This window comes from Odocoileus virginianus, chromosome 16 (genome assembly GCF_023699985.2).
Source record: "Odocoileus virginianus isolate 20LAN1187 ecotype Illinois chromosome 16, Ovbor_1.2, whole genome shotgun sequence".
Classification (NCBI taxonomy): Eukaryota; Metazoa; Chordata; class Mammalia; order Artiodactyla; family Cervidae; genus Odocoileus; species Odocoileus virginianus.
In genome coordinates, this window is record NC_069689.1 from 12,335,223 (window position 1) to 12,360,920 (window position 25,698).

At 46.5% G+C, this 25,698-nt stretch overlaps 1 protein-coding gene across 2 annotated transcripts in view; it reads left to right on the plus strand.

The window, feature by feature from the left end:
* The window catches only part of SETD3 (SET domain containing 3, actin N3(tau)-histidine methyltransferase), a 76,453-nt gene extending 51,863 nt beyond the window's left edge, over positions 1 to 24,590 (plus strand). For both annotated transcript variants that reach the window (XM_020899103.2, XM_070477853.1), the window contains 7 exons: positions 10,145 to 10,203; positions 11,060 to 11,174; positions 17,062 to 17,136; positions 18,043 to 18,209; positions 19,094 to 19,179; positions 22,365 to 22,525; positions 23,262 to 24,590. In XM_020899103.2, coding sequence (XP_020754762.2) covers positions 10,145 to 10,203; positions 11,060 to 11,174; positions 17,062 to 17,136; positions 18,043 to 18,209; positions 19,094 to 19,179; positions 22,365 to 22,525; positions 23,262 to 23,708 — 1,110 coding nt within the window. In that variant the 3' untranslated portion in view covers positions 23,709 to 24,590. The remainder of the gene's footprint in view (positions 1 to 10,144; positions 10,204 to 11,059; positions 11,175 to 17,061; positions 17,137 to 18,042; positions 18,210 to 19,093; positions 19,180 to 22,364; positions 22,526 to 23,261) is intronic.
* Positions 24,591 to 25,698: the final 1,108 nt, after the last annotated feature.

The following is a 25,698-nucleotide window of genomic DNA, read 5'->3' on the forward strand; positions in this document are numbered from 1 at the left end:
CAGACAACCCTGCACAACTTGACCAGCCCTTAAACCTTCTCAGTTTCATACCCGGTTTTGTTTCAAGGTACACTCTAACTCCAGAAGAATTTTTCTTTATGACTTCCGTTAGAAATTTTAATGCCGGTAGAGAAATAGCTAATAAATACCAATGACATCTTAGTGACACTATCTTAATTTTTATTTTTTGATAGAACAGTGCTCGAAAGAGTTATGGACTCTTGAAACCAGAGTGATTTTTTTTTTTTTTTTTATCAACTGAAGCGGAATATAAAATAATTTTGCTTAATCAAAAGGAAAGCTCTCAGCTACTTTACCGAAAGGCATGGGCATTTTAAATTATATGTGAGTTGTCTTGACTTACTGTAATAACATTCTAGTGTGACTCTAATAAATTATAGCCTATAATTCAGTTTATTGCAGTTTTAATGGGGGTATTTTTTTTTTTTTTTTTTACCAAAAAATGTTAAAATATTTGTTTCCTTTGTCAAATCTCAGGGTGATATGTTTGCAGGTTCCCTTTTCAGGGGGTACAGAAAAGGTTTCTACACTTTTCTCGGCATAGTTCTTTGTCAGTGACATACTGTTCACCTCTGCCTCCTCCTCTCTCTCGGTCTGTCTGCCTGTCTGTCTCTCTCTTGGAGATGCAGGGAGCTTTCCTGTGTACCAGGCCATGGGACAAGAGTCGTGTGCTCACCTCGTGTTCCATGGCCTCCGTACCTCTCCTCTTGGTTGTAATTTTGCTCTACTGACAGGGACCCAGAGAAATAGTGCTGGGGATTTCCTCTCTGGTGGGCCCCTCTTGAGCGCAGCGTTAAGTGTCGGACCAGGGGAAAGGAAGGGATGGGAGTGGTCCTGCGATGGAGGGGGGCCAGCACCCTCACCAGTGGCCGTGTTCTCTCACACCCCAGTGCCATCAGGGGCGGTGGAGACGCCCTGACCTCGGCGCTGTGATCTCAGCCTCACACCCTCACCACCTTCCTGGTGACCAGCAGCTGGCTGTGTGCTGCAGGGACCTTTACCCTAGATTCTGTTATCATTGGGGTTTACCAAAGTAAACTCACAGCAGCTGGTGACAAAGTAGCATACATGATGTATGGGCTCATACGATGTGCCTCAGAGAGTGGAGGTTCCAGAGGCTTGCTCAGTTGTAGGGACCCTCCTGAATCCTTTGGATCGATGCATTACATCAGAAGTTGGCCCATCTTTATCAGAATCCCAAGTCTGAAATATGTGGGTTCTCAGATTCTGTGGCGCACCCCTGGGGTTCATTTCTTACTGGCTGCTTGTGACTTCTTCAACTTCCTTTAGGCTTAAAGGCAGAAAATTTAAGGGACCAAAGTTCATTTCTAACAACATGACAACTAGGAGAATTGAAAGTAGCCCAAAGACATAGTGTCTGTGTAAGAACATGGAGATAATACTGGTTTAATGATTAATTAAAGCTGTGGGGTGTCTTAGAGGCTATTCAGAGTTATCATGAAATGATAGAGGTTCCAGATAACGTGGTATTGGAAGTTGTCGAAACACCGATGTGGCATAATTTTAATGAAGAAAAAAATACCAGAAAGTGAATTCCAAATATGACCCCTGTGTTTTAAAATGTATTGAAGGAAAAGAGTATACATCTCTACATGTATTTGGTACACGTGTGTTTTCTGGAACCAGGGTTCTTCACATCCAGAATGACCAGGAAATTGGGCTAGATGATCTCTATGTCAGCACCTGGGTCTGAGATTTCATGGCTGTAGGTAGTGACTTTAAATATGGTGTCCTTTCTGGTAATTTGGAAATAACAGATTCAGTCTTAGTTTTGCTAATACTGCCTGCCTCTAAGCTTTGTAATGTCCTTAAAATATCTCTGTGCTTGTGCTGAGCACTAAAACTTTAGTGTTGATTTATTTATTTGGCTGTGCTGGGTCTCTGTCCCTGCGTGGGCTTTCTCTAGTTGTGGCTGGCGGGGGCGCCTCTCTAGTTGCGGCGCACAAGCTTCTCTTGTTGCAGAGCGCTGGCTGATGCTAGGCACACGGGCTTCACTAGCTGGGGCTTCCGGGCTCCAGAGCGCGGGTTCAGTAGTTGTGGTGTGTGGGCTTACTTGCTCCGTGGCGTGTGGGATCTTCCCGGATCAGGGATCGAACCTGTGTCTCCTGAATTTTGGCCGGCGATTCTTTACCACTGAGCCACCAGGGAAGCCCTCTGTGCTGAATTTTAAATGAGAGCAATATTTACCAAGGATTTTTCTAGCATTTCAACAAGAAAAAAACGTATTTACCGTATCAGAACTTAATTTATATAAGTGGTATAGCTAATTATTCTATGCCTTTCAGTAAACTCCAAAAAACTGTTGCCTGGCCATTATTCCACCCCTGTCATTTATTAACTGGGTGATAACCTTGGACACACTGTTGATTTCTCTGTCCGTCAGTTTTTGCAGCAATGGAGTGGGCCTAATCATAGTGCCTATTTCCTAAGAAGCAAGATGATTAAATTATGTAGTACATGTCAAGTTCACCAGAGTTCCTTGCACTGAGGATTTAGCAAATAGTGGTTGTTAATAGCGTCACCAATTGAATATATGAATTGGAGCAAACTCTGAGAAATAGTGGACAGAGGACAGAGGAGCCTGGCATGCTGCAGTCTGGGGTTGCAAAGAGTCAGAGACGACTTAGTGGCCAAACAACAGTCCCTCCCTCTCTGCCGCCCCCCTGCCTCTCTCCTTCCCTTTCAGTTTCTCTGACTCTGACCTTTTCTGGGACAAGGTCTGTTTGCATCTCTGAATGTCAGTCCAGAAGATGGGCTTCATCATGGTGGTCAGAATTCTCTCCTCTTATGAATGACTGGTGGCCCCGATCATGCTAGCTTGATTAACTTAGAGTCCACAGACTCTATCCTGAATTGTTAAAATCTGAAGTAGCTGAAATGAAAAGTAGAATACTGTGAAGCTGACGATAAATAATTCTAGCCTGCTTTTTTGATGCAGGTATATTCATCTAAAATGATAGCTGCTTTTACCACTCTATTTGTTTCCAGTTTCTTTAGGGATAAGCTGAGAAGTTGCAAATATTGCTTTGGAATTGTTATCTTTTTGCAGACTAGAAAAGAGATACGATCATGGTTTAGAGTCCTTAAGTTGACCCGTATGTTGAGGTATTTGGTGGAGGAGTGTCAAAGGCAAAGAAGCCAAAAGATTTAAGAGCTTAGAAGATAGAGGTCTCTTGTCTGGCCCCCTTTTCAGATTCAGAGGCTCAGGGTCAGGCCATCTGAGGTGACCAGGAAGGACACCGCTGTCTTTAAGGGTGTGCCTCTGCTGGGGTGCTTTGGAGTGTGCTGGAGGCACATTTGTTGGCCATTTGGAGCAGGGGTCCCCTTTGCCTCAGTGGGTTCTTCTTTCTAATTGGAGTGTAGTTCTTCCTAGCGCTGAGTTGGTTTCTGCTGTAGAGCACGGTGAGAATGTGTATACACACGTGTTGTGTGTATACACATGACATCATGTGTTGTGTGCATACACGTGCCCCCTGCCCTTTGAGCCTCCCGCCCATGCTCTGGGTCACCCCAGAGCGCAGAGCTGAGCGCCCTGTGCAGTGCAGCAGCTCCCACCAGCGATCTGTGCTCACACAGGAGTGTGTGCGTGGGAGTCTCCGCCTCCCAGTGCATCCTGACCCCTTCGCCTCCTTCCTGCATCAGCACGTACGTTCTCCACGTCTGCATCTCTGTTCCTGCCCTGCAAGTCAGTTCATCAGAGCCATTGTTTTGGGATTCCGCAGATTTTTAAACTAGAGCTTTCTCGAGTAAACGTGTTTGAAGGTAGATTTGGAGGAAACAAAAGAGAGAAGATTCTTTGGCCCTATTGAAGAAAAATACTCCATTCGTGAGAGATGGAAGTCGGAGGCAGAGGAACCCAGGCCTGCCTCTCTGGAAGCGTGTGGGCGGTGTCTCTGTGTAGCAGCGGTGCCCATGGGCACGGCTCCTTTGAGAGGGGCGTGGGGACCAGACAGCCCAGGGCTGCAGTCTGGTCGCAGCCGACTCGCCTGGGCACCTGGGTGGCGCCGCTCGTCTGCTCTCCTGTCCTGGAGGCCACGGCGGGCTCACGCAGAAGTCCTGTGAGCCCGCGATGGCGGCTCTCCCCACGGCCCAGGGCACGGGCAGGTGGGGTGTTTGCCTCTCACGGGGGTGGGCGGGCAGTGAGGCGCCCACGAGACACTGGGGGTTCCCTAATGGTCAGAAAGGACATGGCCCCTGCCCCCCGTGCCTCCTTGGGCCAAGAAACATAACCACATGTGCACGTATGTGTGTACACACGCACATACGCACGCACAGCGGGAGAAGGGCGCAGGGCTGGGCCCGCACAGTGGGGAAGCCTGGCGGTGGAGGGAGGGCACCGGGCTGCACCTTCGGGCTTCAGCTTTCCTTTTAAAGTCGCTTATCTGACTGCAGCCAGGCAGGCCCCCCGAGAGTGTGACAGCGTCCACCTCTCAAGACAGACAGTGAAGACAATGTTTGTGGAATTTCTACTGCTAACCTAGTCAACTCTTTTCGGAGTCAATGATTATTTGTTGAGTGAACAAATATGATTGACAGTCAAAGGTGTAGATTGATGATGCTAAATTTGATTCATGGCTGATTGCCCCTCTTCAGGGAATATAAATGGTAACCAATAAAGTTTTTAAATAGACATATCTTTTGCAGTGTTTCAGTAGATTTCACTTTAAACTGAATGTAGGTTATAGATTTCAGTGTTTCAATTAAAAAAAAACAATTCTTCCATCGTTAAGTAATTTTATAAATTTATTGAAGAGTGTTGATGTTTCTCCACTGATCTCATTTTCTTAATTAAAAATTTTTATTTTAAGGTAATACATATTTGCTATAGAAATGAAATATATATATATATATATGCAAAAAGCAAACAGTTTAAATTTAATGTGTATTGATGTATTTATTTGATCGTATTGAGTAAATTCAGAGAACTTTATGATGAAAAATTCCCTGAAGAGTTGGATGTAATCTGTGTTTAAAAATAAAAGTCTTAAAAATTGATTTTTTTCCCTCAAGAGCCAAATGTATGAACCAAGCGTGCTTTGATTCTGATTTATGGTCATCAAAACTAAATTCTAGATTCAATAGATATTTTGCAATTTGTCATTCTGTTAAACTGTGTTCTATCCACTTAGAAAATGAAATATGAGCAGGAGGGTTGACGGACCTACTAGAAATCGCTGCCTGACAGTGCTTCTAATTAGCCTGCTTTTGGAGCTAGAAGGGGAACCTCCGTGTTCTAAGTATAAATTTTCCTTCTCCTCCTCCCCTGTCCCCTGCCTTTTAGTATGTATGCCAAATGCAACCTATGACGTGTTATAGTTGGAAAGTTCTAATTGCGTGTTACTGTGGTTTTTAACCAGAGCAAACTAGGTACAATTTCTAAATTGTATTTTGTCATTCCTGATACTGTAGAACCATTAATAAGTCACTGAACTACCGTATATATTTTTCAAATTAACAATTGATTATATATTATAGCAGGCTATAAATTTTTTAAAATACAGTGTTTAAGAGTCTTTTTTTTGAACTGCGCTACTTTCCTTTTGATATATTTAAATGCCTCATGGAAGGTGATTATTAAATGTGTTCAACTCAGTTTCCATATAAACACTGGTCAAGGTTAGAGATGAGTATTTTTTAGAAAAGTAAAGATCTAATTTTGAGAAGTGTTTATGTCCTAGAGACATTTATGTGTCTTAATTCTTTTTATTTTATTTTTTAATTTCCTTAGAGGATGTCGAATCTTTCTTCCAGATAAATGTGTGGTTTTTTAAAAAAGAATTGTTTTAGGAAATACCTCTCCATGTAGTTCTCAAAGTGCTTATCTTTATCTCTGAGATGTTTACTGTCAACTGTTAAAAAACAACTTTAACTCGAATGTATTTTGTTTCATGTGCAGAGCTGTTTCAGAGCCGTTTCATATATTAGATGCTTTTGAATTAGGAATTCACATAATAATGAATTCTGCTTATTTTGCTTCTCTGTGAAGGTTTGTTGTGTGAGCTTAAAATAAGACTGCAGCTGATTCGTGCAGCACATATTAACTGTTTGTTTAGTTTAAGTACATGACTGTATCTTTCATTTCTGATCAACCTGAGGAATTTGCATGCTACACAGCAGCCATCTTCTTTTATACTTTATTAAATATCTGTCAATTATAAATATCAAGGTTTTACATTAATGTCAAGATAGTACATCAAAAATTCATGGAATATGTGACTTTTTCCAAGGGTATTTAATACTTAATGCATTTGTGTCATTTTTCTTTCTAGAGATATTGACAGGTTTTATTAAGTGTTTGTTAGGGAGATTTCATTTTTATCAAGGGACTATAAAGAGAAGCTGCATGCTAAATCAATTTTTTAAAGCCAGAATATTGTTCATTTTTTTCATATTCAAACTCTTGTAATCCATAGGTTTTTTATTTAAATTTCTTCTTGGTTTATTTTTGTTTTATGTGAGTGATAGTTCAAGACAGAACTTTAATAAGGATGAAATATGCTGACTATAGTGGTTTTTAATTTCCTTAAGCATTGCTACCAGACCCATGCAATATGGTAAATTCTTCAAAATGTCATACTTACATATTTAGCAATATTACTTCTTTTTATTGAAGCCAAACAAACGATTTTAGATATTAATCTTTCCCAAACACAGTGATTATTTTGTACTAGGTACAGTATTATTGTGTCTCATCTGGAACACCTCCTCCGATAGAAGAGGGACCGGGGAGGGCTTCCCTGGGCTGCCGGGCTTGACATAAGCAAACAAGAATCCTCTTTTAAAAGTGAGCTCTGCAGGGCTTCAGGTCTGATCATGAGCTGCAGCAACTGTTCATATCTCAACTTCAAATATTTATAATGCATAAGAAAGTGAAAATATCAATCACTTAAAAAATCTGCAGAAGATCTATGGCTGGTTTCTAAATTGTGTTTATGGGGTCACTGTTGTTCAAGCCAGACAGCCCCTCCCCATCCAGCGTGTAGGTAGGTACATCCTGGAAACAGCTATCTCACCTTAAATCAATTAGCCACATTTTCTGCTTTCATTTAGATTTCTATTGTTAAAGTACATGTTAGGACTGGCTTCTACTGGAGATAAACAAAACCCTTATAGGATTTTGCTCTATAAAGTGAGGAGTGTTCAGTTATCCTCCCCATAAAGTATAAGCATAATAAGTTTCATCCAAGAACATTTTTAGAAACTTGCAAGTAACTTCAGATTAATATTGTAATTTTTGGAAGATGTATTTTTAAACCTTGAGACTTAATGTGTTAAAAAAAAAAAATCTGTCCAAAGTTTAAACAGTGTCTGCAATAGACACATTTCTTATTCTTGTTTATTTTTTCAGGGTTTGTGAAAATACTTATATTTAAAGTTAAATGCTTTTCACCCATGCAAATCATTTCAATATTTGAATGTTTCAAGATCCTTGTAAAACTATTACATATCTAAAGGGGAAGGTTAGATTTTTTTTTTTTTTTTTTTAACAAACCAAATTTCTCTTGAGTAAATCTGAACTAGTAGCCACTCTGGATAAACCCAGTTTGGGTTTAGGATAAGTTGCTCTGAAGGCCTCATACCCTGGGAAATGCTGTTATTTCAAGAACCCTGCAGCGCTAATGTATTCCACCATGACACCAGTAGGTGGCGCTGGTGTCACAGTAGTGAGAGCCCCATTGAAATGGCAGTTACTTGCCTTTCTCTATAGCCTCAAATTCCGCTTCAGTCTGTTAAGTGAATGTGTTTGGCAGAACACATATATTTCTTTAAACCAGAATTACATACAGTGGGCACACCTTATTTTTTAAGCACATAAGAACAACTGTTTCTAAGAGATTCTGCAAATATTACATAACTCTACAGCCAAAATAATCTTCAAAATTAATCTGCAGAAAACATTTGCACATTTTTTTTTCCTTGAGTTTTCTTTACGACTTTGCCAGGACAGTGAACATGAACTTATATATTTGGTAAGAAATGTATATAAATAATAGGAAGGGAGACAGTTTTGCGAGTTGATTTTCCATCTTTTTGGCTCTTAGGGAGGTGGCCCTTGTTTGAAGAGTTTTCACAGAGTCCAAAGCTATTTAAAGATGTTTGAGTGTCTGGAGCATTTTTCCTCAAGTCATTATGACATTCAGCGTTCTAATTTTGAAAACTGTCATCTTTCTCCAATAAGTCAAACTTTTTGAGGGGGAGGGGTCAAATTTTTAATACTTAGGGGTTTTAGCATTGGAATTTACCAACTTTCAAAAATACTGTAGTGCATTCCACCGTTTAAATGAACTTAAAATATTTTAAAATAACAAAAGCAGCAGTGCTTTCCCACCTCCTAGAGTTTGAGGAGAGATGGGCTGTGCCACATTTCTGGTAAGTAGGTCAGACTATGAGAAACTTCATTTCATTATAAGTGAAAGGAAATTCTAGCAATAGAATTCCCTTTCTTTCAAGTTTGGAAGCTTTTCTATGGTACTTATCATAGTTTGGGGTGTAGAGAAGTTCCTGTCTGCTGAACTTGTATTTTTATGAGAAAAAAACGCGAGCACCGTTGTGGTCAAGTTCCATAATTAAATGGAAAGCATCTTTAGGAGTCTTGAGCACAGCCTTACATTTCATCTATTCAAAGAAGATGTAATGAGAAGCTTCTCCTCCCATCTTTGCTGCGCTTGACCATGGTATAGGGTTTTTTTTTTTAAAAAAACCAGAAACAGGATTGCCTAATCTTCCTAGTTAGAAAATGTAGCAAGAGAATGCTCCTGGGCAATAGGTTATTTTTATGTTAAATGGCATCTTCTTTAATTTCATTTTTATTATCACAACATTTACATATTGTGTAACTGTATTTCCTAATGTTGACTTTTCTTCCAAAGGGTTAAAACTGGGTTGAGGGTTAGAGGGGAGAAGCAGGCACCTGGGAGCTAGCACCCAATTGGCAGCCTCTTGTAATATATAATTTGCCTAAAATTGCGCGCGGAGCACCAGCTTTTGTTTTCTAATTGATTTACGGTTTGAGCCACTTTTACCTCATCCCCCACTGTCCTGCGTGCGGTGCCAGCGAGTACATTACAGTGAGCGATGATAAATTGCCGTGCACTTGTGATGCTAATGCGTCAAGAGTAAAAACTGCATACTACATGGGGCTTCATGCATTAACAGTGGTGCAGAGACAGTGCAGCCGATTCCATGGGTGTCTCAGAAATCACCATTTGTTCATTTGATCACTTACTGCAATCTGTCTATCAGCCTGTAATGGAAACTGAAGATTAAAATTATACCGTTTGAGCTTTTAATTTCTTAATTGAGACAAAGTTTTTTACGTGCTCAAAAGGTCTAAGGTGTGGCGGGGAGAGTGTTACAGAGCGAGAACCTGAGATGTTTAAAATTTTCTCCAATGTGTGAAATTTGGGATATTTTCATCAAATGATCTTTTGTCTAGAGAAAAAAAAAAGTAGTGAAGTTTAAATGTGCCGATCTCAATTTTATCTTCATTATGTTTGTTTGTAAAATTTAATTCATAATTTACAGAACTGTATTTTTTCTTGATTTTCTATACTTGAGCTGCATCTGCCATGTGTGTGATTCATTTGCCCATAACAAGTTGATTTCCTTCTAAATGATTTTAAGTCAGAGATTAATGAGAGAAGTTTCAGTTTATTCAAGTACCTTTAATTGCTCCTTTTACTGAGGTAAGAAGAGATTTGGACTCTTCGTAAGAGCCTCACAGCACATCATGGGACAGGATGTGGAGGGAGGTGGGACCTGACTTAGGCTCCGGGTTTCTGTGTTGATCAGTGTGGGTGTGCCTACCTTTGGTAAACTCAGTCCACCTTAAATTTTATTTTTGTGCCTCGTCTGTGGGCCCTGGTATCAGAATACAAGCAGCAGATTTATGGCGGCTGCTGGGCACAACAAATTAAGTTGACAGTGATGTATGAGCGCATAATAGCGCCATGAGCCCTCAGTAGCGCCGCTGGACGCCTCCTGCTTCATTTGGCTCTTGTTAGGATCCGTTAGGCAGCTAAGTAATGAAATTCTGCTGACTGATTTCTGTCTTCCCTTTTTCTCTTTTCACCTCTGCTTTCTAAAACTTCCTCATTCCCAGACCCATCCTCATGCCCACAAACTGCCCTTGAAGGACTCCTTCACTTACGAGGACTACAGGTTGGTGTGTGGGAGGGTGATGGGGGGGGGGTTGTGTATGTGCACGAGGCATGTGTCGGAGGGTGGTTCCGAGTGAATTTGGGGTCTCAGAAGCTCGAAGAGCTTTGATAAGAAGTCATTGGCATGACCATTTAAAGCCTTAAAAAAAAAGTCTTTCCCAAGTTACCCCGGACAGCTGGGGTAAGTAGCCGTATCTTCATAGCCATGTGGAAATTTCCACTCACCTGTATTGGTGGGGATTAGTTGTTGTAGCCAAGTGCTGCCCAAGATTAACATTAGTGTGGGGTGGTCGTGGGGATCTTTTTTCTTTCTAAGTAGACTATTTTAGTGCTTTGAAGTAGGGACTTCTTTTTTTTAAACAAAAAGATTCAGTGTAGTTCACAGCATAATAAAAAATAGCATTCCACATTTTGAAGCATTCTTAGAGGATTTCTGATCAGAAAGGAGTTATACTGCTTGCTTTTCACTGAGGCTACACATAGGAACAGAGTCATCGTTTGTGTGAAAGAGGCATGGAGTCCCCGTGGCCGCCCAGCCCGGGACCTGCAGAGGGCTAGCCAGCTCTGACGTCAGCCAGCCCTTCTTCCAGGCTACTTTCTCCCCCAGGAACAGCCTCCTGTTAACCGCTCACTCCTTGATTGCCCCTGGCTTCCTTTCCTTCCATACCTGTCCCCCTCCCCCACCAACCAACTCTGAAAGTAAATTTTAAATGACGATGAAGGTGGCCAGTTGTCACCTTTGCAACTTAGGAAAGAATTTTGAGAAGTCAGGCACCTCAGTTTTAGTTGAACTATGACTGTGCTGGGCTCTTCGATGTGCCAGCCCTAATCAGCCTCTTTTTTTTGGATTGTTACAGGTGGGCGGTCTCTTCCGTTATGACTCGACAAAACCAGATTCCCACGGAGGACGGCTCCCGGGTGACCCTGGCGCTTATCCCCCTGTGGGACATGTGCAACCACACCAGCGGCCTGGTGAGCACCCACCTCTCGGGTCGTGTGCAGTCGGGACGGGGCGGCCTGCCTCGGGTCACTCTCCCCATCGCCCCTCTCGGGTCCTGTGTAGTCAGGATGGGGCGGCCTGCCTCAGGTCACTCTCCTCACTGCCCCTCCCGGGTCGTGTGCAGTCGGGACGGGGCGGCCTGCCTCAGGTCACTCTCCTCACCGCTCCTCTAGGGTCTTGTGTAGTCAGGACGGGGCGGCCTGCCTCAGGTCAGTCTCCCCACAGCCCCTCCCAGAGGAGCAAACCTGCCACCTGCCCTGCCTCCCCTGAGTAGAGGCTGGGGGTTTTCTCCCTGTGTTTATTACTTAATCCTGAAAACAGGAGTCTTATGTCACTTTCAGAAGCCACAGTGAACAGCATTTATGTGCTAAGCCTAGACATACATTTTCTTATCTAAGGACCACAGACTAAACCAGTTTCTTTTTCCTGATTCTTTTAAAAATACTGATTTATTTAAAAAAAAAAAAAGAAACCTATCTCCTCCTGCTGTTTCCTTCTGTGTTGCTGGTTTTCTCTCCTTGCTGACTGATTTCTGGGTCCTTAAGCTTCTCTGATTCTCTTCTATCCCCTGGCCCACTCCTTCACCTGATAGGCGGACACATCCTCGGCCCCCTTGATTAACCTGGTGTTAATTGTCCTGGTGGCCTTGGCGGTGGGGCGGGGGAGGTGTACATGGCCTCGGATACAGGAGTCTCTTGGCATCACTGGATGCTAAGGAGACAGGGAGATGCCGCGATGATGGTTAGTCAGGATGCGCAGAGGAGCCTGCCTCTGGCTTAGCGTGCTTTCGACCGTGAGCCACCGAAGAGTGCCACTCTGTGCACAGAAGGCGTCCGAGAGAGGTTTCCTGAAATCAGTGTCGGAAAGATAGTCAACTTCAGGATGTTTTGAACTTATACATTATGATTGTATACTGGTTTGGTTAGTTTTTTGTTCATCTTTTCTCAGTGTCAGCTTTCTTTGTTATTATTAGCAGTATTATAAATAGATTAGAAAAATGCTGCAAATGAGTATTTTACATGTAATTCCACAAAATGGCCAGAACACATGTAACATTTGCCAAACACTTAAGATAGAACACCCTAGTGCTAATCTGGGAAGGTCTAGCAACCAGTACACTCTTAAACTGTAGAGAAGAAATAACTAGACTTTTTAAATTTTACTCTTGCCTTGATTTAGATATGCTTAATTAGCCATTTTGAGGTGTTCTTAGCATATTTTATCATTTATTTTCATTAATAAAATTTTACATTTTGTTCTTTTCCTTTTCTTTCAGAGCTGTTTTGAACTGATTATCATATTGAAGTTATAAAATTTTCAAATAGCATTTAATCTTTGGCTGTAGCATTTTTCTTTTTCTTCTTTTGGATTGGGACGTTGGTTCCCAGACTTGATTGATTGTTGGGGTTTATTCTTTTCTTTCTAAAGTGTGGAAAGCACACACTTTATTGTAAACAAACATAACCTGTGAAACAAAACAGAAGCCTCTGCAAGGTGAAACTCAAGAGTTCGCCCCCAGTCTCGGGCCCTGTGGTCTGTTCCCCTCCTGCCTCCTGGGCAGCTGGCCACTGGCTTTCTGAGAGTCTCTGCATGCATTTGCCCCCTCACACACTCACACACAGACTACTTTTATGTTGCTTTCATGTACACTACTCACATTTTCCCCCTAAAAGTTAAAAAAAAAAGAAAGTTTATCTCGTAATAAAATTACTGAGTTGATGACGACCGCTCATGCTGTCTTTTACTACACTGTTCACCAAGGCTTTAACCCCCGCAGACCACGGGGGAACACTGCTGACCTTGAGAAGGCTCATGTGAGACGTTAGTACTTTTCCCTCCAGTGGTTCCTTTCTCCACATACTTAATTCTTTCTGCTGCACCTTTGTTGAACTGTTTGCCGTCGTAATTGTAAGACTTCATGGGAAATTCTGTCTGGGTAATTTCAGAATCTATTTTAACACTGTGAAGTTGCATGTCATACATCTGAACAGTTAATCTCTTTTTTAAAGTGAGGTATTTGAAATTAAGCTTTTCAGACAGTAGATTTCTTCTCTGTGTGTGTCTGTCCTGGCAGCCGTTGTCTGTCTGATCTCATTGCCACTGAGGGAGGAGACAGAAATTGGTGACCGGGCAGCGTCGCGCTCCTGACAGTGTGCCCGCACCAGGTTCCGGGGGCAGAGGTGGGAGAGTCGGGTTCTGTGACAGTGATTGCAAAGCAGCAGCCGAGGTGGCTCATGAGGAAGGAGGCGGCCGGCCGGGTGGCTAGCCCGGGCCGCCGCAGCCTGGCGCAGGAGAACCACTCCCATCCGCTGGGAGAAGCACACAGACAGGCCTCCAGGTGTCGTGCTGAGCTGGGTCTGGGTCAGAACCGGGGGGTGCTGGTCTGCCTGCCCTTCCTTGAGGGCGGTCCGCTCACACAGAGAAGGCCGCTTCCTGGCCGCCTGGGGCCCCTGCGCTCCTGCCCGCAGGTGGCGCGCGTCGGACGGCCAGCCCCTGGGTCTGGGTCGAGCCTCTGCCAGTCAGGACGAGCGGGCTTTCGGAGGTTCAGGGAGAACCCAGGGAGGCTCTTCCCCAAGGCCGTTCTGTTTGGGTGCTGACAAGTCTGAAACGTTTAGATGTGCGTCAGGCTTCAGTCTCCAGGTGAAAGCCCAGGTGTTTGTAGTGGCAGAAAAGTGCCTGCTCGGCCTGTCCCCCCGCACCCCCACACCCCCCCGTGGGGCCTCTGCACTGACTGTCCCCCCGCACTCCCACACCCCCCCCAAGGGGCCTCTGCACTGACTGTCCCCCCACACCCCCCCACGGGGCCTCTGCACTGACTGTCCCCCCACACCCCCCCACGGGGCCTCTGCACTGACTGTCCCCCCGCACCCCCACACCCCCCCCATGGGGCCTCTGCACTGACTGTCCCCCCGCACCCCCACACCCCCCCCATGGGGCCTCTGCACTGACTGTCCCCCCACACCCCCCCCAAGGGGCCTCTGCACTGACTGTCCCCCCGCACCCCCACACCCCCCCCATGGGGCCTCTGCACTGACTGTCCCCCCACACCCCCCCCACGGGGCCTCTGCACTGACTGTCCCCCACACCCCCACACACCCCCCCACGGGGCCTCTGCACTGACTGTCCCCCCGCACCCCCACACCCCCCTCCACGGGGCCTCTGCACTGACTGTCCCCCCGCACCCCCACACCCCCCTGTGGGGCCTCTGCACTGACTGTCCCCCCGCACCCCCACACCCCCCCCCACGGGGCCTCTGCACTGACTGTCCCCCCACACCCCCCCACGGGGCCTCTGCACTGACTGTCCCCCCACACCCCCCCACGGGGCCTCTGCACTGACTGTCCCCCCGCACTCCCACACCCCCACCACGGGGCCTCTGCACTGACTTTACCCCCGCCCCCCCATGGGGCCTCTGCACTGACTTTCCCCCCACCCCCCCATGGGGCCTCTGCACTGACTGTCCCCCCGCACCCCCACACCCCCCTGTGGGGCCTCTGCACTGACTGTCCCCCCGCACCCCCACACCCCCCCCATGGGGCCTCTGCACTGACTGTCCCCCCACACCCCCCCAAGGGGCCTCTGCACTGACTGTCCCCCACACCCCCCCCACGGGGCCTCTGCACTGACTGTCCCCCCGCCCCCCCACGGGGCCTCTGCACTGACTGTCCCCCCACCCCCCCACGGGGCCTCTGCACTGACTGTCCCCCCACACCCCCCCACGGGGCCTCGGCACTGGCTGTCCCGCTGCCTCTCCAAGCCATGCTTTCCTTCGTCAGGTATTGCGGCTGTGCTGTGAGTGGGAAGGAGTGGGGACGCCTGGCTTCATGACGTGCGCGTCTCTTTACTGTTTCTCCTTGGTCTTGGCAGATCACAAGTGTGTGGATTCCTTGGTCTGTGTCTACTCAGCCATTGGTTCTGGGGTGCTGGGTTTAGAGAGCAGTGTTGTCTGGCCTGCAGTTCCCTAGACTCGGAAGTAATCTTTTGAGCTGTTGACACCTTTATTAGGAAATAGCACGTGAAGCTGTCTTGAATTCTGATTCTCCGGGATAAAATGAGGAGATCAAACTTATTAATGAACATTTACAGACACTCTAGGGCTTCTCTGGTGGTTCAGTGGGTAAAGAATCCACCTGTCAACGCAGGATATGCAGATTCAATCCGTGGGTCGGGAAGATCCCCTGGAAAAGGAAATGGCACCCCACTCCAGTATTATTGCCTGGGAAATCCCATGGACAGAGGAACCTACCGGGCTACAGTGCACGGGGTCACAGAGAGTCCGACACAACTGAAGTGACTGAGTTTACACGCACAGACCCTCTAAGATATGGCGGGGGCTGCCCTGAGGGACCGTATTCTTTCCCCGCTGGAGGTTGCTTTGTCAGGCAGATGTTGTCAAGGGCAGAGGCAGCATCGGGTGTTAGGTACGGTGGGCCAAGCTGCTGGCCCAGTGGTGGAAAGGGTTCAGCTGCAGTTCTGGCTGGCAGGGGCAGGTACACAGATAAATGCCCTGCTGTGGGGTGGGAAGGGCTTTGGGGGGCACGGAGGGAATCTGGAATGAGGGGAGACCTCCAGAGAAGGCAGAGCTCAGGCCGAACAGGAGCTGAAGGCAGCTGCAAGCACGATGGAGCAGGGACAGTGGCCAGAGTGGCAGGTCCACAGGCCATAAGGAGGCGCAGGGCTCCTTGAAAACTGGCTTTGCTCCGGAATTCAGATTTTTTTTTTTCTGAAGGCAAAGGAGAGTGCCACTGAAAGGTTGTAAACAAGAGATCAACAATGAATGTCCCCAGGGATGCAGGAGGGATAGTGCAGGAATTGGAGATCAGCTGGGAGGGTTTTGTACATGATAAGCCAGGCACGAACGAGTAGGGGGATGACTGGACAGATGGAATCCAAAGGGCGACCTGGAAGGTGACATGCTGACCAGCTGAGGCCCAGAGAATTAAGTGAAGGTATAAGTGCTGGGACTACAGTGTTGCCTCTCCCCTCCCTCTCCAGGCCCCAGGACAGGAGCGGTGAGAGATGCACGTTTTCCGTGTAGTCAGTGATTGGGGGATTTAGAAACTCAGTGTAGCCTTCAGCATAAAGAAAGTGAATAGGATGTAACTAAGTTGTTCTGTTTTTCTTTTGCTTGTCTGAAAGTTTGAATTTCTCTAGTTTTAGAGTAAAATATGTATATAATTCAGAAACAGGATTTTTCTTTCTCCCTGATTCATGATCCAGTAGGAGACTCACTTTGGGTTCTTAATGGCCAGATAGAAAAGATGCTATTTGCAAGTCTGTTACAGGCTTCCCTGGTTGCTCAGACAGTAAAGTGTCTGCCTACAATGTGGGAGACCTGGGTTCAATCCCTGGTTTGGGAAGATCCTCTGGAGAAGGAAATGGCACCCCACTCCAGTACTGTTGCCTGGAAAATCCCATGGATGGCGGAGCCTGGTGGGCTACAGTCAGTGGGATCCCAAAGTGTCGGACACGACTGAGTGACTTCACTTTCACAGTTCTCCTGGGATCTTGCTTCCTCCTTGGGGAGTGCTTGTCCTGTGTTGTGGGGTTGGGGGTAGATGGGCTCAAAGGCAGGAATTATGTAACGAATAATTTTATTTGGTTGAGACCAGCAAGGGATAATGTGTACATTTTCCAAAGGGTATGTCCCTCAGTGCAGGTTTGGGGTCTTCCAGGAGGATGTCTGGTGTGAACAGAATTAATGAAAATAACTCTGCTCAGTTTGATGAAGCAGGGCCAAATGTACCCCTTTAAGTAGCTTTGGGTGTTTCTTATCCTCTAATGGCCAAAAAGAAAAAAAAAGGCCCTTCTGAGCCAGAGCACTCAGACACTGTCCTGTCCCCTCCCTCCTGTGTTCAGATCACCACCGGCTACAACCTGGAGGACGACCGCTGCGAGTGTGTGGCCCTGCAGGATTTCCGGGCCGGAGAGCAGGTGGGTTCCGCCGGAGACCCTCAGCTCGCACTGTGTGAGATCTGTGTCTAAGGCTTGTTCAGGGAGTATGTACTGGGACCCAAAGCCAGGATAAACACATCATGCTCTGTATGGGACCTTTGGTCCCGCCAGGGAGAAAGGTTTGCACAACTGACCTACTGTGTGTAACACTGTCCACTGAAAATCAACTCTGTGTTACGACAGTAGAACAGATTTATTCCATTGTATAAACTGCGTTGCTTTCATATCTTTCTCTATGGATCAGAACCTTCTTTATACGGAGGCAATGTATTTAAGTGGCAAAACCATAAGGGAATCGGGACCCACAAGAGCTGACTTTTTATACTTTCACTTGAATCTGTTTCCAGTAATAATTGGGGCAGGGTGGGCGGGGCGCAGCCTCTCAAGTCAGCTTGCAGATATGCAGGTAAGAACACCTGTGCTCTGTCAGCCGTGACCAAGAACTGACACAGGCCACTGACATTCTCGAGGAGACAGGGTGAAAAATGTCAGCCTAACCAAGTGTCTGGAGGAAAGTTCATCACCCCTCTGCTACGGGCAGAATTGCCGCAGCCTCTAGAGATGGGTCTCCGCCAGACACTGGTGGTCAGAGGAGGGGAGAACGTGGTAGACTGTAACGTGCAGCTCTAAAGGGACAGTACTGCTGTGCCTGGGCAGGGAGGGGTTGCGAGAGAGGCCGGGACGGGTCCAGCTCCTGTGTGTGCTGGGAGGCCTGGGGGGCCGCACCGGGCCTTCAGAGCAGGGTGTGGTTCCTTCAGGGCTGTCCGTCCTCTTAGTGTAAAGTCGCGCTAAATGTATGAGAACTGACCCTTTGCCCTGCTTTGTACTGAGAATGGATGTTAAGTTTCTTTTATATCCCTTTATTTTTTCTTTACTGCATCTCAGATTTACATTTTTTATGGCACTCGGTCAAATGCAGAGTTTGTGATCCACAGTGGTTTTTTCTTTGACAATAATTCACACGACAGAGTGAAAATAAAGCTTGGAGTGAGTAAAAGTGACCGGCTCTACGCCATGAAGGCCGAGGTCCTGGCTCGCGCTGGCATCCCAACGTACGTAGACACAGTCTGTCATCTCTCTCCTGTGGCCCTTGAAATACTTCCAGTTGCAGAGTGTTTAATTGGCGAGTTAATGCGACTCCTTTGCTGTAGTTTGTCTTAATCCCTTTATCCCTATTATACTGTGAATCTAAACTGCTAGATGTATGGTGATTTACCAGCGTTTTCAGATGAACATAATCGTGTCGCTGAAGGCGTCCACAGCCAGTTCCCGGGGATGTGGCCTGAAATCCTCCTTCAGTTAAATTAGAGCCTCCGTGTCATTAATGCCTTTCACCTTGAAAAGGTTAATGACCAGGATCAATTTGTTTCATTTAATTCTTTGCCACCATTAGTTTCTGTAATGAAGTCACGATCCTCAGTGATTTCAAGAATTTCTGGTTAAATTTTTTAAGATCTTCTTGCATTTGAGGTGCAAAATGATAAAGAAGACAAGAATTATGATTTATTGGTTCTCCAGGGAATGGAGGAACCATTCTTAATGAAAATGGATTATCTAGACCTTTTTTTATTGAACTTGTCAATATTTGATTAATGATTAAAATGTGAACTCAACATAAATTATCGTAACCTCCCTTTAGGGACCGTGGGTGTGCTCAGCTCTCCTAGTATGCTGTGTGCCCCCAAGGTGAAGGCTGTTAGACCGTTGACTGCTGGCAGTGACGGTTTCCGCCGTCCTCCTGGGCCGGCCCAGCCCTGCTGCATTTTGCCAGGACTGAATGCTGTGTATTTAGAGTTCGGGGGAGAAGCTGGGGGGCCTCTGGCTGGCCCAGCGCTCCCTGAGGGTCACCACGCCGAGGGCAGGCTTAGAAATCTCCCTGAGGAGCGGGCGGGCAGGAGTGGGCTCCCGGGACTGATGCGGCCTCTTCTCTTGTCAGCTCCAGCGTCTTTGCCCTGCATTTCACTGAGCCACCCATCTCCGCCCAGCTGCTGGCTTTTCTCCGAGTTTTCTGCATGACCGAAGGTAAATCATCTCAGGAAAAAAAAAATGTTGACTTTTTTTTTTATTTCATGAAGTGTGAGACAGAGGGATTCAGATTAAAGATAAAACTGCTTAAAATTAAAGCACTTTGGGGGAGGAGGTAAGACAGTAATATTGGAAAAAGAAGAAAATGATGTTTCATCATGGAAGTTTTTTTATTAAATCCTCGATGTGTTGTCAATATTCGCTAGTAATAAACAAATAATTCTCTACTGCATTAGGAGAAAACTTATAACATCTTGGACTATCTAACCATATCAGATTCTTCATTGGCAGACAGGAGTTCTTGATGTGTTTATTTACCTGGGACGACAGAATCTCTGTGTACTCATGGGGTCTGATGTCTCTAATTCATCTGGACAAGTGAGGGGGCAATTATCACTGAAGTTGTGGGGTTGGCTGGGGCCCGTGTGGGCCAGAGGCCTTCATCTGTTAACCAGCTTTGTGGTTTGGATCCAAAGTTGCCAGCAGGCCTTTTAATGCCAGGCATCCTGTTGGAGTATATAACACTGCAAACAGAACCTGTTTAAATTGCAAAATATTCTTGTCAACAGCCTCTTACTTCAGGCACAAAAAGAGTTTAATATATATATACATAGTATTGAGCCCTGATTTTATGTTTCTGTAAGATAAGCCATTTGGGGCTTCTGGTACTGAGTTGTGACCTCTTGCGGTCGTGTTTCATTCTTCATCAGAAAATACACTCTTCCAGACCCTCTGGTCGTGAGGTGCCATTGTTAATTGTGTGTGAGTTTGCTGTTGTTGTAAAGCACCTTGGATCCCGTGCACAACAGATTGGGTGGGAAAGAGTGAGCAAGCGAGCGAGTGCCCCCTGATGGAAAAGACAAGTGTGAGGCTGTCCGAGCATTGGAGCGAGGCCAGCTGGGCCGGAGCAGAAATTCCAGCCCCTAGAGGGAGCCTGCTGGGCTCTGCCACCCGGCTCCTATCTTCACATCCGCAGCCAGGGAAGTGCTGCCTGGGTCTGGCTGGTCATCGGGATGGAGGTGGGAGAACTGAGTCCCGCAGCACAGAAAGGCCACTTAGACGTCAACTGCAGAACCCAGAGACATGCACGGCGGTCCTCACCCCTCGTTCACAGCCATACTGCTCTGGACTCCCCGTCCCGAGTGAGAGCTTGTGCTTCTGTGTGTGGTGGTGAGTTGTCACTCCAGTTTAGTGGACACGAGTTTAGGGTTAACTGTGGGCTTTTCTTGTATATAAGGTAGGGTTACAGAGTTGAGTGTCACAGTTCATGGCCTGAAGAAGCTGATAACTAGGAGTGATGATGACGATGACGACCCCTGGGGTCTGGGAGCCCCACTCTGGGCGGGGCTCTTGTAATAAACAAATAATTCTCTACTTCATTGGAGAAAACCTACAACATCTTGGATTATCTAACCGTGTCAGAGTCTGCATTTGTAGAGGACTATGGAGCAGGCTGTTCATTCTCAGCCGCCTTGTGGAAGGGAGGCAGGGCTTCCCACTTAACTGACGTAGAAACTCTTGTGCCACGAGGAGAGGAACTTGGCCACTCAGCTCACAGGCAGTGACCCGTGGGACCAGCTCAGCCAACTCAGAGCCTGTGCCCCAAGCCCCCTTGTGGCTCCGGCTGGTTTGCAGGAATTGCAGCCCATGGAAGAGATCTAGCGCTGCAGGGTCTTTGACACGGAGCCAGGCTGGGGGCCACCAAACCACGCTCTCGTGGTGGCTAGGGTGGGGGGAAGTAGAGCGGTGGTGAGGAGCCCTGTGATGGCAGGGAATCCAGGAAGGGTCTGTGAGTCGGGGAAGGGGGAAAGAAGCCTGCTTCCGGAGGCTGTGTTCATTTCCCGGGGGTTGCAGGCAGGTGGATGGCCTTTCCTAAGTTTCATCTCTCCAGGTGTGTGAAGTCAGGCCGGTTTCACTGTGAAAAGCAGCAGAGAGAAAACTCTGCTTCAGCTCCTTGGCTTCGCAAAGTTCATTAAAGGGTGAAACTTGAGTAGGTTGAGGAAGGAAAAAAGATAGGAACCTTAGTATTGGGGGCTTCTAAAAAGACATTTCTTCCACCCACAGAGTTTATATTCTTTATACAAAGAATAAAACTATAGGCTCAAAAATCTAAAAATCCTGAATTTTATCATGATCTTTTGCTAACAAATGCAACTTAATAAATTTTTTTTGAATATTAGATTAACTTCTATTTTATTAAAAAAAAGAAACCCTGCTTTTGAATCATTTTAGGTTCGTTGCTTCTCTTTAGTTTCTCTGTAGTCATAGAGAGTTTGTCATGTCAAGACAATTGATGCGTTCTTTGAATCATTCTCACTAATACTAATAAAAGTTTGGTTTGCTGGCAGCAGAAGTTCTTCCATTTGAATTGTAAATAGTGACAGCTGTGGGGCATTTTGCTCTGAAAGAGACACTGTCTCATAATTACATAAGAAGCACGGGTATGCTTCTTGAGCGTGAATAGGATCGGCACGTTTTGGTCTTTTGAAGATAATGTGCCAGGAGATAAAGTGCTCAGAGCAGTTGCTGAATTCTTTCCTCTTCTTACATGCATTTGAAGGTAATTGAGATGTGCACTTGTGTTTATTTGTAATTCCTATTTAAATGCCTGACAAGTGAGGGATATAGGCACATATTTTTCATTAAGATTTTTCTAGTCCATTTTCTTGTTTCACTTTGTGGTTTACTTGTTACAAGATGAGACAGATAGCTTTGTCAGGTCAGCTACTGGAACTGGTACCATCAGATTTCAATCTAGAAGGGTCACTGGGCTCTTGAGCTGTTGTTTGTCTTCCCTGATTGCATTGCTCACCTGCATGTCTCTTCTACCCAATTGAGTGACTGGGCTCACGGTTTTCAGGAAGGGTGTTCTCAGAATAAGGGGTGTGTCTCTCCAGATGGTCTTTAAGAAGCATCTTCTGCAACCATCTAAAGGCTCTCAGGGCCCCTCTTAAAAACAATGGCCAAGCAAGGCTTGATCTAGATGCCAATCAAGAAGACCTGTCCGCCTTTTCCCTCCCTGAGACAGGTCAGGCTCTGATCCTGCTCTGACTGACGCGGGAGAAGGGAGCACTTCACCACGGAAGAGGACGCCGCTGGGAGGCTGTTTTGTGAGGTAGCCGCTGGTTAGTGTGAAAGTAGTGCTGTTTCCCCTAACAGGCGCCTGTTTGTGTTTCCTGTAGAAGAGCTGAAAGAACACTTGCTGGGAGACAGTGCCATTGACAGAATCTTCACCCTGGGGAACTCTGAGTACCCTGTCAGCTGGGACAACGAGGTCAGACTGTGGACGTTTCTTGAAGACCGAGCGTCACTTCTTCTAAAAACATATAAGACAACCATTGAGGTGATTCAGTTGATTAAACAAGGATTCGTGCTTTGTCATGCTTTAAAAGATGTTTCATGAGAGACTCTTAAATGTAAATTACTATAATTCTTTAGCAAAAATCATTGTATATTTGACATTTTTCATTCAGTTCATTTGGAGAAGGAAATGGCAGCCCCCTGCAGGATTCCTGCCTGGGAAATCCATGGGCAGAGGAGCCTGGTGGGCTGCAGCCCATGGGGTTGCTGAAGAGCTGGACACGGCAGCAGCCAAATCTAACGCATTCATATCTTTCTGTTTAACACATTTACCCTCACCACAAGAGTCATGAGGCATTGTTGATTAGAAGATAACTTTTTAAAATTATTTAGTGCTTTTTTATAATTTCTAATTCATATGATACAAGCAAATGTAAGTTTTTATTTGTGCTTTCAAAGATTCTTCCTGGGTCACTTGACTTCAAATACCCATCATTCATCCAGCATCCAAGCACTGTGATTTAGGCCCCTCTTTTTTGTTTGACCATAATTTATTTAGGTATAATTTACATACAGTAAAATTCACACTTCCGAAGTGTGCGCTTGGGTGTAAGTGTATAGTCATGCAGCCACCGCCACAATCAAGTTCTCGAGCCTTCTCCCCCGCACCCCGATTTCCCCCGTGCCCTCGTCCCCGGCAATAACTGGCCTGCCTTCTGTTGGTACAGTTTACCAGTTCAGCGACTTGTGATAGTTGATTTGGCTGTTTCCTTTTCCAGGAAGATAAGTCTTTCTTGAAAAACCACGACCTTTCCGCCCGTGCCACCATGGCCGTCAAGTTGCGCTTGGGGGAGAAGGAGATCCTGGAGAGAGCGGTCAAGAGCGCGGCCGCGAACCGGGAGTTCTACCGGCAGCAGATGGAGGAGCGGGCCCCGCTGCCCCAGTACGAGGAGAGCGGCGCCGCGCTGCTGGAGGGCGTGGCGGACTCGCGGCTGCCGCTGGTGCTCAGGAACCTGGACGGGGAGGCGGGCGCGCAGGAGGCCTTGACGCTCACCGAGGCCGTCCGCAGGGCCCAGGCCGCAGAGCACGGGCTCCTCAACGGCCAAAGCTCTATCCCCAACGGGACCAGGTCAGAAAAGGAGACTTTAACTCAAGAGGAGAGTAAACGAGCGACTGGAGACGCCAAAGAACCTTCTTCCGACAGCGCCGAGGACGGTGCAAAGTAGCGCCGGGTTCGGCCGAGGTTTATGAACAGGCCCGTTTACATCGCTGTGTTTCCCTGTTCACGGTTTTCTTTCTGCTGAGAGAAAAATATGTTTTTGCTGCTTTATATAAAAATGATTTTTTTTAAGTTATTTAAAAAATCTAGCTTCCCTTTCTGATTATGTTTGCCATCTTGCTTCTAGGCCAAACCAACCAGTTAACCAAGCAGAACACGGAGGGGAGCGGCGCCTGGGAAGGTTCTGCAGGCCCGCAGCGGGCAGACGCCTTTTCTTCCTGGGAGAGGATGCAGCTCCCCAGTCCGCTGTGCTTCTGTGGGCCTGGCCTCTCGACAGGGGCAGGCCTGACCCGCCTCCTGCCTGAGGGGGGCGCGATGGGGTGCTGCGCTATGCTGGGGCAGGTGGCTGCCCAGCGGAAAACGGGCTTGAGGTTAGGAAACCTGGGAGTCTGGGCAAAGAAGATGAAATTCTTTTTCTTTTTTCCTAGAAAAATAATGCCCCCAGTACCAAAAGAAAAGGAAAGGTGGCAACCTTATTTTTAATAGTTTTAAATGTTGATGATAATCCTAATGATACGAACATGCATACATACACACACGTTTAGTGATTTCTAAAGATTGGTTTACTTTGTGTTTTGTTTTACTGTGTTAAGAGCTTGTCCTTTCTCCTGGAATCAAAGTAGGACATGCATACCCTGCTCGTAAATTTCCGCGTTGGCTCAGATTGTAAAGCGTTCGCCCTCCACGCCGGCGCCGGAGAGCCCGTGAGGGCACCGCGGCTATGTTCAGGCGAGGCTGCTCCTGGCTTCTCTGGTTGTCACAACAAGCTACAGGTTTTCAAAGCTACACTTTTGAGTAACAAGCCTTATTAAAAGGAAAACGTGATTAATATTTTTGTCTATTCCTTTTCTTTGGAGTGTGACAGGCCTCTTGAGTCAAAAATGAAAGTGTTAGTTGCTCAGTTGCGTGACCCCAGGGACTGTAGCCCGCCAGGCTCCTCTGTCCGTGGGATTTCCCATGCAAGGATACTGGAATGGGTAGCCATTCCCTTCTCCAGGTTATCTTCTGGGCCCAGGGATCCAACCCAGGTCTCCTGCATTGCAGGCAGATTCTTTACCGTCTGAGCCACCAGGGGAGCTTTTATGTACACCATGCTGCTCGCTCCTGGGCAGGTTGTGAACCTGACCTGTGCTGGGTGTGTTCGCTTCCCCTGGCAAGGTGGATGAGAAGCCTGTGTTCAGCCGCAGGGGGAGCTCTGGGAGGCCCGGCAGCACCAGGAACACTGGAAGGGGGTTCTTAGTGTCAGGGGAGGTGGTGACGGGGGGTGGGGTGGGTTCCATCCCTAGAAAGCCACCAGCCTTCAGGTTGCTCATTGTCAGTCATCCTCAACTTCATGTTAATGTTTTCACATGTCTCCAAAGCCCTATTAAATAACATCACTTATTTTTAAAAATGCCAAGTGAACTCTTCACCCAACTGTCTAGTGATGTGTAGCATCACTGCACACAGATGTCTCCAGGATGTTCTTGGGGTTTCTCCTTGGAGAAGACACAGCTCTGTCCACCACTTGCTTCATTCTCTACTGAGGACACCCTGCCTCCCCAAGCTCTGCGCATCAAGTGTACCCGCCGCATCGGGCACTCGCAGCAGGTCTCATCTTTCCGTGCGGTCAGCGCCCGTTAACATCCTGCGTTGTTCATGCAATCACAGTTTCAGCTTCCTCCTAAGAGGCTGCCTGTGACACCACCTCTCCCATCAGCCCCTTACCAAAGTATGAGTCTGGGAGATGTACGTGGCTAACTTGCAAGAGGCAAAAGCACAGTGGTATTCAGGGAGTTTTCTGTCCAGAACAGAAGCCCCAGAGACGGGAATGCTCATGACTGATTGTAGATGAGTTTCTTATTGGATAACAGCCTTCAAGTCTAATGTGAAGTGTGTCCTTTGAAAGGTGTATGTACGGTTCAGACAGACTACTTCATGAGATGGGATGGTTTCAA